General features: G+C 54.3%; 1 protein-coding gene across 1 annotated transcript in view; it reads left to right on the forward strand.

Moving 5' to 3' along the window:
• The first annotated feature begins 3,682 nt into the window (after window positions 1–3,682).
• NPTXR (neuronal pentraxin receptor) overlaps window positions 3,683–16,860 on the forward strand; it is a 28,806-nt gene continuing 15,628 nt past the window's right edge. Inside the window, exons 1-4 of the mRNA XM_063622346.1 lie at window positions 3,683–3,825; window positions 4,696–4,849; window positions 7,928–7,958; window positions 8,835–9,916. Of these exons, the coding sequence (XP_063478416.1) occupies window positions 3,683–3,825; window positions 4,696–4,849; window positions 7,928–7,958; window positions 8,835–9,916 (1,410 nt within the window). The remainder of the gene's footprint in view (window positions 3,826–4,695; window positions 4,850–7,927; window positions 7,959–8,834; window positions 9,917–16,860) is intronic.

Here is a 16,860-nt window from a genome sequence, read left to right on the forward strand (position 1 = left end):
TTCCAGTCTGGCATCCCAGCTATCTGCTCACCAATTCTTGATGTCCCCCTTCCATGTAACAGCTTGAGGCAAGTAGGAAAACAGTGGCTTGAGTCCCAGCTCTTCCAGCTGTGTGACCTCAGCCTGGTCAATCACCCTCTCTGGTCTCTGTATCATCTCCTGTAAAATGGGGGAGAGGGCTCCCTCTAATTTTCCTTTCCAACTCAGAATTACTCTAAGGATAGCTAACACGTACAGAGTGGACTTTACACTAACCAGTTCATTAAATACCCACAATCCAGATGTCTTTGTCTGTTTTCTGTTGCTTATAACAGAATACCTGATACTGCGTAATTTGTAAAGGAAAGGAACTTATTTCTTACAGTTATGGAAGCTAAGAAGCTCAAGGTCAAGGAGGCTGTGTCTGGTGAGGGCCTTCTTGCTGGTGGGGACTCTACAGAGTCCTGAGGTGGCACAGGGCATCACAGGGTGAGGGGGCTGAGAGTGCTACCTCATGTCTCCCTCCTACTTCTTATAAAACCACAGCCCCATTCCCATGATAACCTACTAATCCATTAATCTACGAATGGATTAACCCATTCATGAAAGCGGAGCCCTCATGACCCAATCATCTCTTAAGAGCCCCATTTCTCAATGCCCCCACACTGGGGATTAAACTTCAACATGAGTGTTGGATGGGACAAATATTCTAACCATAGCACCAGAGAGCACAGTACCCACAATATACAGATAAGGGAACTGAGGCTCAGAAATGTGATTACTTGCTTAGAAATTCTGGAGTGGTAGAGCCAGGATTTGACCCCATGCGATCATCCTTCACCACCACGCCAGCACCGTTCTGTGCATAGCACCGTGGTTAAGGGCACAGTCACTGGAGCTGGACAGCCTGGCTGTACAGGGCCCTGGGAATATGTGCATATCTATTCCGTGCCTTAGTCTCCCCATCTATGAAATGGGAAAGGATCGTAATACCCCCTTCCTCTTGGAATTGCAAGGAGCTCTGCTGAGCGCTCCACGAGCCAGGCTCTGAGCTGCACACTCGCATTTCACTCGTGCATAAATCCTCCCATGGTGCAGCCAAGGAAACCGGAAAGAGTGGCTGAGTCACTTGCTCCAGGTGACTCTATTAGTAAGTTGTGCAGCTGGGATTAAAATCCAACTCTTTGACTTCAAAGTCCATATTTCAATTACTCCACTCCACCTTGATGCAATGCCCTCAAACTCCACGTTTAAAACCAATCTCCCGACTGAAAAGTGCGCCCCCCAACAGGCTGCCTGACTCATCTGCTTCCCCGATGGGGCCTGAGCCCCAGGCCTTGTGTTTGACTCATTCCTTTCCAGCCAGCCACCAGCGTTTGTGACTAACTGACCCCTTAATGGAAATGTCACTTGGATCCGTTCCTTCCTCTCCAGCCCTGCTGTTCCCCTGCAGCCCAGACCCCCAAAGCTGAGGACAACGGAGACCAAGTACCCATGCCAAAGTGTAGTGTTGCAAAGGGGCTGAGAAAAAAAATGCCCCTGTTCCCTCATCCCTTCAAGGCTGAGTGGCTAGGGAGCCATGTGTGTGGTGGGAGGCTGGAGAGGGAGGTGTCTTCTTAAGTGGCTGTGGCTAGTGCTGGTGGCAGGCAAACCTCAGAGAAGAGAAACAGCCAAGCCTGGACCAAGCCCAAGGTGGGCCTGTGGGCTGGCAAGCTTGACGGGCAGGAGCAGGGAGGGGCCCAGTGGGCAGCGCTGCCCACCCCACCCTGGCTTCATGTGTAGTCCCTTCTTCCAGCCTGCAGAATCTCTCAACCTGCCCCCCACTTCTAGGGCTCACCTTGGGTACTTGAGCTAGATCGGGAGACAGATGGTATTTGAGGAGGAGCTGCCAGGCACCCTTGGTTCCTCGCTGGACACACATGAATGGCCACCCAGGTGAGATCTCAGTTGCCCCTACCTCACCATAGGCAGGTTAGGCTTATGCGTACCCATTTTACAGATGAGGAAAGGAAGTTTCCCCGAGCCCTAGGACTCAGCTTCCCTGCCTCCAAGTGCAGTGGCTGCAGAACCCTGGGAGCCACCTGAAAATGCCTTTCCTAGAGGAGCTGCAGAGGTGGCCACCATTCCTTAGGGTCCACTGGGCAGGAATCAAATGTACCCTGGACATGCCCTGGGTGCCAGTGACCACATATGAAGAACATAAGGTTTGAGGCCTTGAGGAGTCCACAGCCTCACTGGGGAAACACAAGTTACAGACAGTGCAACAGAAACTGGTGCTGGGACCACTGGTGAGCCAAGGAGGGGGCCATGGTGGCAGTTTTGAGACGCGCTCCAGAGGCGGAGGGGGAGAGTACAGGGAGGAGGGGGCTTCCCAGGATGGACTTGGCTGCCTCCTCACCCAGCAGGGGCCAGTCCACACACCCTTTGAAGGGCAGTGTCAGTATGTGAGCTGGGGAACCTGAGTCTGGCAACTTCTGGGTTCAGATGCCAGAGGTACCCCCACAGACCAGGGGCTTCAAGGCAAATGACCGAATGTCTCTGGGCTTTGATTTTCTCATCTGTGACGTGGAAAGATTATACTGTAGAGTTCCAGGGCTGCCAAAGTGAGAGCCCAGTACAGTAAGAAGTGGCAGGAGGAACAGGCCAGCAAACAGGGGCTGCAGGAGGCCCTTGAGACAGTGAAGGCACCCCCACCCCGCCCCTACAGCATCCTTGGCCGGCCACTCCTTCTGGTCTTTCTTTCCTGGGCTTGGACTCAGGCACGCACTTTCCAGCCAACTCCAAGGGCCCCCCACAAGGTGGACACACGTTTCCTCCTTGGTTCTCGGCCCCTCCTGAGCCTGTGCAGGAACAGATGTCCTTGCTTCCTGCCCAAATCTGCAAGCTGGGTTGGCTGCTTTTGCTGCTTCCAGGGAGGCAGAAACTCTGGATGGAAATCTCTGGGCTTCCCCTGAGAGGAAAGCTCTCTTTTCGCTGGCTTCTGCCCTCCTCTCTGGTCTGGGCTCCCAATCCCAGCATCCACTACTGATGTGTGAAAACTTCTGGACCCCAGCTGAGCCCTGCACCCCACTTGGAAGCCCTCACACTGGCGTGTGTTGATTGAATACATGTATGATCCTTCATCTGACTGATTCCCCAACTCTGCTCAGAACGGGGGCGGGAGGGGAACCAAGAAAGGGCAGAGCAACTAGGGAGTAAGCACAGTAGGCACCTGGGGAATCAAAGGCAAAGACGTCCAGAAGGGAATGAACATTTATTGAGCACCTAATATATGCTAGGAATAAATAAGGAAGGTATAGCAAGTACTGAGCCTTGCCCTGATAATACACAGTAGCGTGGTAGGAAATAGTCCCTGCCTTGAGTCCCTGGGAGAGATTTTACACACATCTCACCTGGCCTCATTTCCTTCCCATTACAATCCTATACATAGGTACCACTGGCTCTACCTTACAGATGAGGAGACTGAGGCAGTTCGGGTCTTGAGACTGGCCCTAGATGGAGACTTCAGGATGGACACAGACACTGTCTTTGTCCCCAACCTCTTTACCACACTCCCCTGGGGAAAAGAACCCTTTGTTCACAAGCACACCCCAAAAGGTACAACATGTTTTCTCAATAAATGTTTTTTGAGGCCAGGCGCGGTGGCTTACATCTGTAATCCCACCCATCTCCCCAAACTCCTTCACTGGGAGTTTGAGCACCCATGAGTGCCAGCCCTGGAGTCACAGAGAGGAGGGTGCTGCAGCTGGTCCCTGCCCTCGAGGAGCTCACAGTGTGCAGGCAGCAAGGAAAGAAGGAGATGCTAGAGGAGAGGGAAGGATGGAGGTCGAGGGAAGAGAAAGACATGTGTGTTTCATTGCTATGTGATATATACCAGCAGTGAGACAGTGTGGTGGGAGAACGGGTTTGAAGATAGCCAAGGTGACCAACTGTCCGTGTTTGCCCAAGACGGAGAGGTTTCCCAGGATGCAAGCACTTCAGTGCTGACACTGGGAAAATTCCAGGCCAGATGGGATGAGTTTGTCACCCTAAGCCTGTGTTCAAATCCTGGCTCTGCCATGTGCCTGGTGAAACCACCCGTTACCTAATTAGCATCCAATCACCCATCTTTTAGAAATGACTTTATTACAGTCTAAAGGCCTTCCCTGTGCAATTCCTCTTTCTCCTCCTCCCCCCTTTTAAAAGTGTATCTCAGTTCAAAAAACTTTTATTTTTATTTTCTTATTGAGACAGCATCTCGCTCTGTCACCCAGGCTGGAGTGCAGTGGCACAATCACAGCTTACTGCAGCCCCGACCTCTTGGACTAGAGATCCTCTTGCCTCAGCCTTTCAAGTAGCTGGGACTACAGGTGCGTGCCACCACGCCTGGGTAATTTTTGTATTTTTTGCAGAGACGGGGTTTCACCATGTTGCCCGGGCTGGTCTTGAACTCCTGGGCTCAAGACATTCTCCTGTCTTCGCCTCCCAAAGTGCTGGGATTACAGGCGTGAGCCACCGTGCCTGGCCTCAAAAACCATTTATTGAGAAAATACGTTGTACCACAGGCTTTCCTAGGCTCCAGGGAATGAAAGAATGTTCTTCCCCCTTTTACCAGCAGAGACAATGACTGGGAGAATGGTTAGATGGACAGGGGAAGAATCCATGACACCTCTTGCAGCCTGTGACCAACCGCAGTAGCGGAGGCTGATGTTCTTCCCACTAACCTCCCCCTTCCAGGTGTCCCTCGGGAAGAGAGGCCACGGGCACCTTGGAGGGACTACTCCTGACCATGTATGGAGAACTGGACCTTGGTGTAAGGAATGGACCGTGGCAGCCAGGGAGGGGCCCCCTCAGGTCTCCATTCCACAACAACTTTGCCACTCAGCAGCAGGTGAGGCAGTTAGCAGATGCTCTCCAACTTCGTGATCCACCTCAGCTTCTCAGCTGAAGCCTTGCTCTTCTGGGACAACTCCCAGCCAATGACTCAGGGTGAAAAGGGTACCATAGAGACAGGCCACTTGTGCCTGATGCAAAAACTCCCTCGTGGGCAGTCTCGGCCCCAGAGCTCCCTACTGGGGTGGCCAACACTTTTGTTAGATCAGCACTGAAGTCGGAGGTTCTCCCTGCCGGATTCTGTTTCTGGCCCTCTTATCTTTCACAGGACATCACCCTCAATAAAGCACTTGCACTTCCAGTCCCATCTCAGTGTCCGCTTTTTTTTTTTTTTTTTTGAGACGGAGTTTCGCTCTGTCGCCCAGGCTGGAGTGCAGTGGCGCGATCTCGGCTCACTGCAAGCTCCGCTTCCCGGGTTCACACCATTCTCCTGCCTCAGCCTCCTGAGTAGCTGGGATTACAGGCGTGTGCCACCACGCCCGGCTAATTTTTTGTATTTTTAGTAGAGACGGGGTTTCACCGTGTTAGCCAGGATGGTCTTGATCTCCTGACCTCGTGATCCATCCGCCTCGGCCTCCCAAAGTGCTGGGATTACAGGCGTGAGCCACCGCGCCCGGCCCAGTGTCCGCTTCTTGGAGGACCCAACTGACAAACACTACCTGTAAAACAAATCTGCAATCCATCCACGTCTCTCCACCACCACCAATTCCAAGTCGCCATTACTTGGAGAAGCACCTGGATAGAGGCATAGCCCTCCAATTGTATCCCCCTGCCCCAACTTCCTCTTTTGTTTTTGTTTTTGTTTTTGAGACAGGGTCTCTGTCGCCCAGACTGGAGTGCAGTGGCGTGATCTCGGCTCACCACAACCTCCGCCTCCCAGGTTCAAGTGATTCTCTTGCCCCAGCCTCCCGAGTAGCTGGGATTACAGGCGCGCACCACTACCACCTGGCTAATTTTTGCATTTTTAGTAGAGACGGGGTTTCACCATGTTGGCCAGGCTGGTCTAGAACTCCTGACCTCAAATGATCCACCCGCCTTGGCCTCCCAAAGTGCTGGGATTACAGGCATGAGCCACCGCTTCCGGCCCTCTCTTATCTCTTTGTAACCCAGTCTCCAGACAACTGCCAGAGTGGTCTTTTAAAAACACAAACCAGGTGATATCACTTCCCTGCTTCAGCCCTCCAGTTGGGCTTCGAATCAGACCCACTCCCTTCCCGGAGCCTGTAAATCTCTACATGGCCCCCACCTTCCTGTCCAGCTTCCTCCCTCCCCTACATCTCACTGTGCTCTAGCCCCACTCTGTTCCTTCTGTTCATGAAAAACACCATGCTCCTTTCTGCCCCAGGGCCTTTGCACTAGCTGTTCCCTCTGCCTAGAACACACCATCTTTCCCCAGACTTCTGTATGGCTGGTTTCCCAGGTCATTTAGGTCTGAGCTCCAATGCAGGCCTTTTCTGACCACCTTATAAATACTGCTCACCTCCCAATACCCCCCTTCCTACTTCCTGTAACTTTCAATAACATCACTTGAAGACTTTTCTTTGTCATTCTCATCATTATTGGAAATTAATTTGTTTACTTAGTTATTCATTTGTTTACTGCCTGCCTCCCCACTGGAATATAAACTGTGTGAGCTTATCTTGTTCCCAGCTCTCTCCAATGCTTGGCACTATGCCTGGCACAATGTAGGTCTCAAAACATATTTTCTAAAATGAATTCCTATATTTGTTATATATGGCAGAATTCCCTTGGCCTAAGAATGGAATGAAAGTGAAGAAATTAAAAAAAAAAAAACTAGGAGTCATGACAATTCAGAAGGAAAATATAGGAGCTATTCCAGTTTTAGGGAAGTTCCCCCGAGAATACTTCTCTGCCCATCCCTTGAGGAATCCTGTGTTAGGATTAAGGGGGGTCTCTCCCAGGACCCAGGAGAGACGAGCTTTGGGACCTCTCTGTCCTCTCCTCCTTCCTCTGCCTCCAGCAGCGACATTAGGAAACTAGTTCAGCAAATATTCACCGAGAAGCTTCCCTGGGCAGGCTTCATGCTGAATGCTGGGCATAGAGATGGGTCAAGGAAGAAGGGAGAGGCCGGCGCCATGGCTCACGCCTGTAATCCCAACACTTTGGGAGGCCGAGGCAGGTGGATCACCTGAGGTCAGGAGTTCAAGACCAGCCTGGCCAACATGTTGAAACTCCATCTCTACTAAAAATACAAAAATTAGCTGGGCGTGGTTGTGTGCGCATGTAATCCCAGCTACTTGGGAGGCTGAGGCAAGAGAATCGCTTGAACCTGCAAGGCAGAGGTTCCAGTGAGCCGAGATCACACCACTGCACTGCAGCCTGGGTGACAGAGCAAGACTCTCTCTCAAAAATAAAATAAAAAAAAAAATAAAGTCATTCTAGGAGATCAACAGACCAGTTTAAACACTATTTGACTCCAGGCTCTGGATCCATTTATCCAAACTGTCCCCAAAGTCTCAGGGGGCAGCTCAGGAAAAGGTGGCACCATTTGGTGCCCAAGTCACAGTGGCTCTGCTGCTCTTGGCAGCAGCCCTCTCTCTTGGCATCTCCTGTCCTTCCCTGGACTTCCTATGACAGTTCCTCCAGGGGATGCTATCTCTGTGTTTCTGTCTTCACGGCACACGTGTAGATGTACCAGGAGTCCCAATGTCTCATGCATCCCCAGGACTTTAGCAGGGCCTACCGCTGGCCTTTGCCTTCCAAGAGCCCAGCCCATCTCTCTGTCCATGAGACGCTTCCTCCAAGCCCAGCTGCCTGCCCTGGGTTTTGAGGTCACGGCTTCAGTGAGCGCCAGCACACATCCACGCACACACAGCACTTGGGTTCCTGGCATACAGCACTTGTGTTTGCTTCTCTCCTCTTTCACAACTCAGGTATGGATGAAAATCCCTGGCTCCTAGAGATGGGTGAGCAGGATGGACATCATCCTAATGTGTGTGGAGGGAGGGAGGTGGAGCACGTGTGCTTGGGAACACTGGACAGAATCCCAGAGGCTGGAGAGCGTCCCCCAGGGCTGTGCCTCCTGGGAAACATTCCGGTCTCTCCCCACCACCAGCGCTATGTGAAGTCCACTCGAAACCACAGTGGTAGCCGTGGTGGTCCAGAGATCCTGGTTTGCGCCTTCCCTTCAAGTCAAAAATGCAGGCTTGGAAGGGAGACAGAGCTGGGAATAACCACAGCCCTCCCAGCGCCCTTCCAGCCCTGGGAATCCATATTGGTCAGGAAAGACCTCATGGAAAATTGGAGCTGGGGATAAAGTGTGGAAGATAGTAGGATTGTTTTTAAGTTTTTAATTGCAAAGTTAATTTTCAACAAAATATATATAGACATTTTTGGCAGGAGAAAGTAAAACGCTCCCCCGCCACCCCCACAGCACAGCCCACTCCCATTCCTGCTGTTCCTTCTGGGCCTGGTCCACATGCCCAGCAGGCACGTGGCACTGCTTGCCAACGAAGGCAGACTGCAGTGGGGGTGGGGGGGTTTCTCTGGACCCCTGATGCTCTAAGCCCCCAAGGATTCAGAGGAGAGAACTTCCATCATCCTCTGAGATCACAGGAAGATTTTGTAATGAGGGTGGTGGGGAGTGAACTCTGCTCCTTCAGAAGGTTGGAGGTGGGGGTGACGGGCAGGTGGCCACAGTATAAACAGAAGTTAGGTCAAAATCCGCGCCTCCCCGCAACCTCCAACACTGAGCCTCTTCTCCTCCTCTAACCGCTCCCACTCCAGCCCCATCCACAGTCTGGTCCAGTGAAACGTGCCTAAGCTCGCAGGCGGCTCCAACGCAGCCACCTGGTGACCTTGGACAGCGGCCTGACCTCCGGTGCCTCAGTTTCCTCATTTCTATTGTGAGCCTGTCCAGGGCGAGGCTCAATTGCGACCGAGCTTGTGGCGTGCCCAGCGCAGAGCCCCACCCGGAGGAAAGCTCCCTCCCGGGTGGCTGTGAGCATAACCGGCTTGGGGAGGGGGCCCGAGCACGGGAGGGCTGGGATGGGGGTCACCCAGGAGCCCCGCCGCGCGGCCCTCGGGTCGCCGCCCCCTGCGCTGTGACCGCGGCGAGATAAGGTCCCAGGCGCTGCCCTCGCTCCTCGCCGCATCCCCGGCGGCGCCCCCAGCCCGGCGCCCGGCACTGAACGGGTGCGGGGCTGGGCCAGGGCCAGGGCCGGCCCGGGGGAGCGAGTGGGGCGGGGCCGCCGCGCCCGCTCCCCCTCCCCGCCGCCTGCCGCCTTCTCCTCCTCCCGCCGCCCGGGCTCAGAGCGGCGGCAGCAGCGGCCGCGGCGACAGCTCCGGCTCAGGCTCCGGCTCCGGCTCCGGCTCCGGCTCCCGCGCCTGCCCCGCTCGGCCCAGCGCGCCCGGGCTCCGTGCCCCGACCCCGCCGCCGCGCCTGCCGGGGGCCTCGGGCGCCCCCGCCGCCCGCCTCACGCTGAAGTTCCTGGCCGTGCTGCTGGCCGCGGGCATGCTGGCGTTCCTCGGTGCCGTCATCTGCATCATCGCCAGCGTGCCCCTGGCGGCCAGCCCGGCGCGGGCGCTGCCCGGCGGCGCCGACAACGCCTCGGTCGCCTCGGGCGCCGCCGCGTCCCCGGGCCCGCAGCGGAGCCTGAGCGCGCTGCACGGCGCGGGCGGTTCAGCCGGGCCCCCCGCGCTGCCCGGGGCACCCGCGGCCAGCGCGCACCCGCTGCCGCCCGGGCCCCTGTTCAGCCGCTTCCTGTGCACGCCGCTGGCGGCTGCCTGCCCGTCGGGGGCCCAGCAGGGAGACGCGGCGGGCGCTGCGCCGGGCGAGCGCGAAGAGCTGCTGCTGCTGCAGAGCACGGCCGAGCAGCTGCGCCAGACGGCGCTGCAGCAGGAGGCGCGCATCCGCGCGGACCAGGACACCATCCGTGAGCTCACCGGCAAGCTGGGCCGCTGCGAGAGCGGCCTGCCGCGCGGCCTCCAGGGCGCCGGGCCCCGCCGCGACACCATGGCCGACGGGCCCTGGGACTCGCCTGCGCTCATTCTGGAGCTGGAGGACGCCGTGCGCACCCTGCGGGACCGCATCGACCGCCTGGAGGTGAGCGCCGCGCGCCGTCGGGGGAGAGGCCCGGGTGGTGTGAGGGGCCGCCCGGCCGCGGTCGCCCCGCGGTCCCGGAGCCTCCGGTCTCCCGTCTGTGTTCCGGGGACGATCGCGCCTTCCTCGCTGGCGAGGCGGGGGGGTTTCGATAGGGAACGCGGGCAGGCGTCTGGCACAGTGACTGAGGCACAGGGGGCGCGCCAGAAAGATTCGCTCCCCACCCTTTTCCCTCTCCAGGCACCTCTCTGAGCCTCAGTTTCTGTGTCTGTAAAATAGGTATAACAGTGTCCACTTGAAGTGGAAATTGAATCAAATGTAGGTGTGTGAAAATGCTTGGCACGTGCTAGGACCTCATTAAATGTTCCTTTCATTTCCTTCTTCCGGACACCCCCAAATCAGCACCAGCTCCACGCTCACACTTTATGGCTGGGAGATGGATGCGCCGTCCAAGGGACTCGGGGTCCTCCCCTCATTACACAGAGCCGGGAACAGAGTGCCCCATAAGACAAACCTGGGTGCCCCTCACCACCTCCCTACCCTGAATCTCTCTCTCTGGCTCAGACTATGACCCAAACCGCAGGAGCTCAGGTGCCAGGCACCCAGCCTCACACACCTGGAAGCCCACAGCTCTTGGGTGGGGGCTGAATGGAGAACAGGGCCCCCCGAGCTCCTCCTCCTCCACGCACCTTTTCCAGGATTTCCTGACTCAGGCTTGGGGTCAGACACAAGGGGTCCAGCATGGGGGAACCCACTCTTGGCTCTCATGTGACCCTGGGCCAGTCATTTCCCCCCTGGAGTCCCATGGCCACCTTCCTCCCTGTAAGAATGAATTTGGGCTCCCAGAAGTGCAAGGCAGACAGACTGGGCAGGACAAACATCCGGGACATATTCACTACCCCAGCCATGGACTGACTTCCAGACCACAAGGAAGGGGGTTAAGCAACAAAATCAGATCTGTGGAAGGAAGAGGGAGAAAGAGGCCAAAGCCCGCACTGCCCTCTCTGCTACCTCCACCCAGGTGGAGTGCAGCAGGCAAGTTGGAGGGAGGAGAGAGGCGGGGAGTAAATGCAGGGACCCCTTACTCCCGGGGCTGTTTAAGTTAAATCCTGGGCAAGCAGCACTGGCCCACTAGCAAGGCTGAGGATGTCGTGGTCTGACAGCCCTCCGGGACGTCTGTACTGGTGTCAGCACCCTCCCCACAGGGTGTCAGAGTGCAGCCAGGCAGCCATTGTAGCCAACCCCGCACCTTACAGATGAGAAAACTCAGCTCAGAAACGTCCTAAGAGAGGCGGCAGAGGCAGGAGAAAAGCCGGGCCCATACCCACCTCTTCCCCGACTCCAGCTCTGGGGGATTTCTAGAATGAGAGAACCAAGAGCAGGAAAATAATCAGGAAAAAGCTGAAAGTATGCAATGAAGGGAAGTCTTAGTTTTCTCACCTGTAAAATGGGGATAGTAATAGCACCTACCTCACTGGAATGTTAGGAGGATTAAGTACTTTATATAAAAGGCCAAGAATAGTGCCTGGCACACAGGTATGTTCAGTCAATTTGAGAGATTGCTATTTTTATCATTAAGCTATAATATTACTCATTTTTAAAATACAGCCGAAAGTCAAAATAGGAACAAACAGGTTTTAGGCAACAGGTTTTAGTCATGTAAAAAACAATTTTTGACTTTCATTAAATAAACTTCCTCGTGCCTGCCATAGCCCCTGCCCCCACGCCCAGATGGCACAGGTGGCTCCTCCCACGTCTGGGGCTGGCAGGCTTGGACCTGCCTTGGACCTGTGCCCCCAGCACCTGCAGCACTTGGCAGGGTGGCCTCCCTTCCGGTTAGCCCCCTGAGGTTGGGGGGATCCTGGCAGCTGGAATTTGGCAACAGGTCAGCCTTCCAGGCTGGGGGAGCCCTGGCTTCCCCATGTATACCTTCTCCTCTTTTCTGAGTGCAGCAGCCACAGACAGAGAAGGGCGGGGGCCTGCTTGGCCACCAGGTCTGCTTTCTGAGCGTGGCAACAGCCACAGCTAGTCATTTGGGGGCCTCTGGGAGGGGCTGGGGCTGGAGCTGGAGCCCAGCAGACACAGGGTGAGACCACTTGTCTCAGCGGAGTCCCATGCACCCGTTAGCCACTGTCCAATCTCTCCCCTGTCTTCTCATTCAGTATCCTCAGAGTGCCCAGATTTTCAGGGTCTCCTTTCTCTCCCAGGATACACTGAAAGTGTTCTTGCTAATGTCCCCAAGATGATAAATGAGGACTTCTCAGTCCTTATCTTGGGGGAACCCTCTCTGACACCTGACCCTACTGATCATCCCCTCTTGCAGGTCTCCATGCCCTGGGCTTCCAGCCGCCTCTCACAGCAGCCCTCCTCCTCCCTCTGTCTGCTGCCTCTGTCTCCTTGCAGGGTCCTCCTCCTTTAAGGGGTGTGCCCGTCTTGGCCCTCACTTTCCCTGGGTGCACTCAGCCATGCCCTGAGGCTTCCCACACCCATTCCACGGAGGGGCCCCAAACCAAACTCAGTGTCTAGCCCAGGTTTCCTTTCCAAGCTCCAGACCCATCAACACATCAGCCTCCTGAGCATCTCCCTCTGGTTGTCCCATCAGCCCCCTAACCACACTGTGTTCCAGCTTGAACCGGGTACTTCCACGTGCCCTGAGAAACCATCCTTGGCCCCTCCCTCTCCCCCCAGTTCTGATTGGCCTCATCTCTGTACACGCTTGCAGCAGGCTTGTCTCTGGTCTCATGACTCCAGGCACACCCTTCCCTCCATCCTCCTCCAGGCAGCCCCAACGGTCTTCCTTAAGCTCGCCATGGGGCTCTCCTAACTCCTCGGCCTGCTCCTAGGCTACCACTTTGGATCTGGCCCCCGCTCCTGACCCCTCTCTCAGTTCATTCCTGCCTCTGCCTGGATCACCCCCAGCACATCCCTGCTCCTCATCTTAGAGTCTGCTCCAAGGACACCTCCTCTCAGGAGCCATCCCTGTTCACACCCTGTCCCCTTCCTATCCCCACCTGGGCTTCCATAATCATCATACTTCCCTGCTGATCCCCACCAGGCACATCCCTGCATCACCACCCCTCCTACAAAAGGGAAGGGAAGGTCTGATTGGCCTGTCCTCTCCCCAAAGCCTCGAGTGGGATCCACATTTAAGGGCTTAGGGGAAAGTGTCTTCTTTTCCATTTTTATTTGTGTTGTTATTGTTGTTCACTGAAATAAATCAAAAGGTTTTGGGGGAAATACTGCATTCGATTGCGTCATTTTCTCCCTTTTTGCAACCCTCTTTCGGTCCTTATCCATATGCAGCCATTGTTTGAGAGCTGCTGTGTAATTACCATTTTAATGATGCCATAATATCCTGGGATTCATCTGCAGCTCCCCATCCATCAGTCACTTGATCGGCTCCTGTTACTGGAGATGTAGGTTGTTTCTAATTATTTTTCTCCCAGATGTTCATTGCAGGATCCATTTCATGCAGAGAGCTGTTTGTTTGTTTGTTTGTTTTTAAGTCTGTTGATTTTTTTAGGCTGAATTCCCAGGAGTGGTATTACTGGGTACTGGGTCAGAGGATATTGACTTTTTTTTTTTTTTGCTTTTGAGACAGAGTCTAGCTCTGTCGTCCAGGCTGGAGTGCAGTGGCGCAATCTTGGCTCATTGCAACCTCTGCCTTCTAGGTTCAAGCGATTCTCTTGCCTCAGCCTCCTGAGTAGCTGGGTCTACAGGCATGTGCCACCACGCCCAGCTAATTCTTGTTTTTTAAATAGAGATGGGGTTTTGCCATGTTGGCCAGGCTGGTCTCAAACTCCTGACCTCAGGTGATCCGCCCACCTCAGCCTCCCAAAATGCTGGGATTACAGGCGTGAGCCACTGTGCCTGGCCAATATTGACTTTTTATGGCTGAGGCCAGGAGCCACTTTCCAAGAGTTGGCCCATTGATGCGTCTACAGGCCATGCATGCATGTTCCCCTGTTCCATTTTTGTGCTAATTTAATGTATGTATGCTACGGAACTTCAAGATTAATTTCAACAGCATTTCTTTGGCATAAACCACATCCTTAACCCAGCCCAGCAAGCTGATTGCCTCCTCCCATCCTGGAGTGGGAGCCAAATAACCATTATAGCGAACACTTACTGAGCACTTACTATGCGGCAGGCACAGTGCATTATCTTATTTAATCCTTGTAAAATCGCTATGAGGGAGGTACAAAGAAACCAAGGTTCAGAGAGGTTAAGGAACTGGCCCCAAGTCAGCAGTGGAGCCCACTGTCTGGCTGTAGAGCCCTCGTTCTTCATCATCAACTCTAGACCCATCTGAAGGGGTCAGATGTCACCCACCTTTGGGAGCATGAGAAAGACAGGTGAGCTGGGTGCAGTGGCTAACACCCATAATCCCAGCACTTTGGGAGGCGGAGGTGGGCAGATCATGAGGTCAGGAGATCGAGACCATCCTGGCTAACACGGTGAAACCCCGTCTCTACTAAAAATACAAAAAATTAGCCGGGCATGGTGGTGGGCACCTGTAGACTCAGCTACTCAGGAGGCTGAGGGAGGAGAATGGCGTGAACCCAGGAGGCGGAGCTTGCAGTGAGCCGAGATCGTGCCACTGCACTCCAGCCTGGGCGACAGAGCGAGACTCCGTCTCAAAAAAAAAAAAAAAAAAATAGGTGAGGGCGATGCATGTGCTAGTCACTGTCCTGGACCATTTCTGCCTCGGAGCCCAGAGTGAGAGGGGTGGAGGCCAGTCCTCAAGGCTTGTCCTGCTGACTGGCTAGATAGCCAGGAGACTTGCTGCAAGACCTTCACTGCTGCTGCTGCTGCTGCTGCTGCTAATAACTAACACTTATTAGACACTTACTGGATACGTATTAGCTTATTCAGTCTTCAGTCCTATGATAGAGGCTGAACACATTCCCATCTTACAGATGAGCAAATAGAAGCTCAGAGACAGTGAAGGACACAGACCCAGGCAAATCCCTGCCCCGCCCCCACCAGCTTCGGTTTTCCCCTCCATACGATGAATGATACAGCAGGCCAGATACTCCCTAAACATGCTTCCAGCTCTAAAAAGTCTCTGAAATAGGTCAGGCGTGGTGGCTCACACCTGTAATCCCAGCACTTTGGGAGGCCGAGGCCAGCAGCTCACTTGAGGTCAGGAGTTCAAGACCAGCCTGGCCAACATGACAAAACCCTGTCTCTACTTAAAAATACAAAAATTAGCCAAGTATGGTGGTGCGCGCCTGTGGTCCCAGCTGCTTGGGAAGCTGAGGCAGAAGAGTCACTTGAACCCAGGAGGCAGAGGTTGCAGTGAGCCGAGATTGTGCCACTGCACTCCAGCCAGAAGAGTCACTTGAACCCAGGAGGCAGAGGTTGCTGTGAGCCGAGATTGTGCCACTGCACTCCAGCCTGGGCAACAGAGCGAAACTCTGTCTCAAAAAAAAAATAAAATAAAATAAAATAAAAAATAAAAATAAATAAGTCTCTGAAATAGAAAGGCTGGGAGGCACAGGTTCGGGTTCTTGCTTGTGACTTTAGACTCATCACTTTCCCTCTTGGTGCCTTGGTTTTCTTCTCTGTAAAACAGGCGGGAGGAGGAGCTAAGTCCCAGTCCCCTTAGGCTCTACATTCTGAGTTCTTGGGCAGAAAGCTTCCAAATAGGGATTGTGTGGGGTGTAGGTGTGTTTATGGGGGTTACATATGTGTACCGCCCTTGAGCCCCTTCTACCCATTCCCAGCACTATGTTTCTCTGGGAAATCTGCAGATAAACAGCAGCTTCGAGGATCTCTTGGCGTCTTCTCTAAATTCCATTGGTTGTCTTTGCTTTTCTCTGACTTTGCTGCCCATTCTAGAAGCTTCTGCCCAGTGGGCACTGGTTCCCCTGACCCTGCCTATTTGGCAGTGAGGAGGGTTTGGGAGAAGGGAATGGCTGGGGGCTGTGGAATTTGGAGAGAGGGCTTCTGCTATTGGGCTTTGGTTGGAGGATGTGGACCCACAGTGTCCTCCCTCCCCCACAGTGCCCCCTCCAGCCCTGAGAAAGCTGCAGTGTGGAACACGTTCCTGGTACAGACTCCAGGGCCAGATCACCTGGGTGCAAATTCCAGCTCTGTCACTTGAGGGTTCTGTGACCTCAGGCAAGGTGCTTAACTTTCTCAGCCTCAGTTTCCTGTCCAAAATGGAGATTTGAAAGCCTGTGGGTGCCGGGCGTGGTGGCTCACGCCTGTAATCCCAGCACTTTGGGAAGCTGAGGCGGGCAGATCACGAGGTCAGGAGATCAAGATCATCCTGGCTAACAAGGTGAAACCCCATCTCTACTAAAAATACAAAAAATTAGCCGGGCATGGTGGCAGGCGCCTGTAGTCCCAGCTACTCGGGAGGCTGAGGCAGGAGAATCGCTTGAACCCGGGAGGCTGAGGTTGCAGTGAGCCGAGATTGCACCACTACACTATAGCCTGGGCAACAGAGCAAGACTCCGTCTCAAAAAATAAATAAAATAAAAAAGCCTGTGTGACTTGTTTATTTTGAGGTTTATCTTACATTCAAGATATGTAAGAGGTCACAGATCTCACTTAAACAGACACAAATCGTAAGCGGACAGCTCGATGAAAATTTATGGATGGATACCCCTGTGAAAGCGCCAGCCAGATCAGGACTTGGAACACTTCCAGCACCCCCGGAAGGCTCCCTGGTGCCCCGAAAGACAGTAGCCTTCCAAAGGCAATGGCTATTCTGGCTCCTGTCACCGTAGTCAGTTTTGCCTGTGTTTGGACTTCGTACAAATGGACACAGACAGCTGTGCACCCTTGCGTCTGGTGATTTTTCACTCAGTGTCACATCTGTGGCATCCTGGCTTGTTGTGTGTACCCACGGAGGATTGCCGTTTTCATTGCCGTGTGGTGTTCCGTTGCGCGGATGAGCCTTAATTCATTTACCCGTTCTTCTGTGGATGGATCTG

The sequence above is a fragment of the Symphalangus syndactylus genome, chromosome 18, assembly GCF_028878055.3.
Source record: "Symphalangus syndactylus isolate Jambi chromosome 18, NHGRI_mSymSyn1-v2.1_pri, whole genome shotgun sequence".
Classification (NCBI taxonomy): Eukaryota; Metazoa; Chordata; class Mammalia; order Primates; family Hylobatidae; genus Symphalangus; species Symphalangus syndactylus.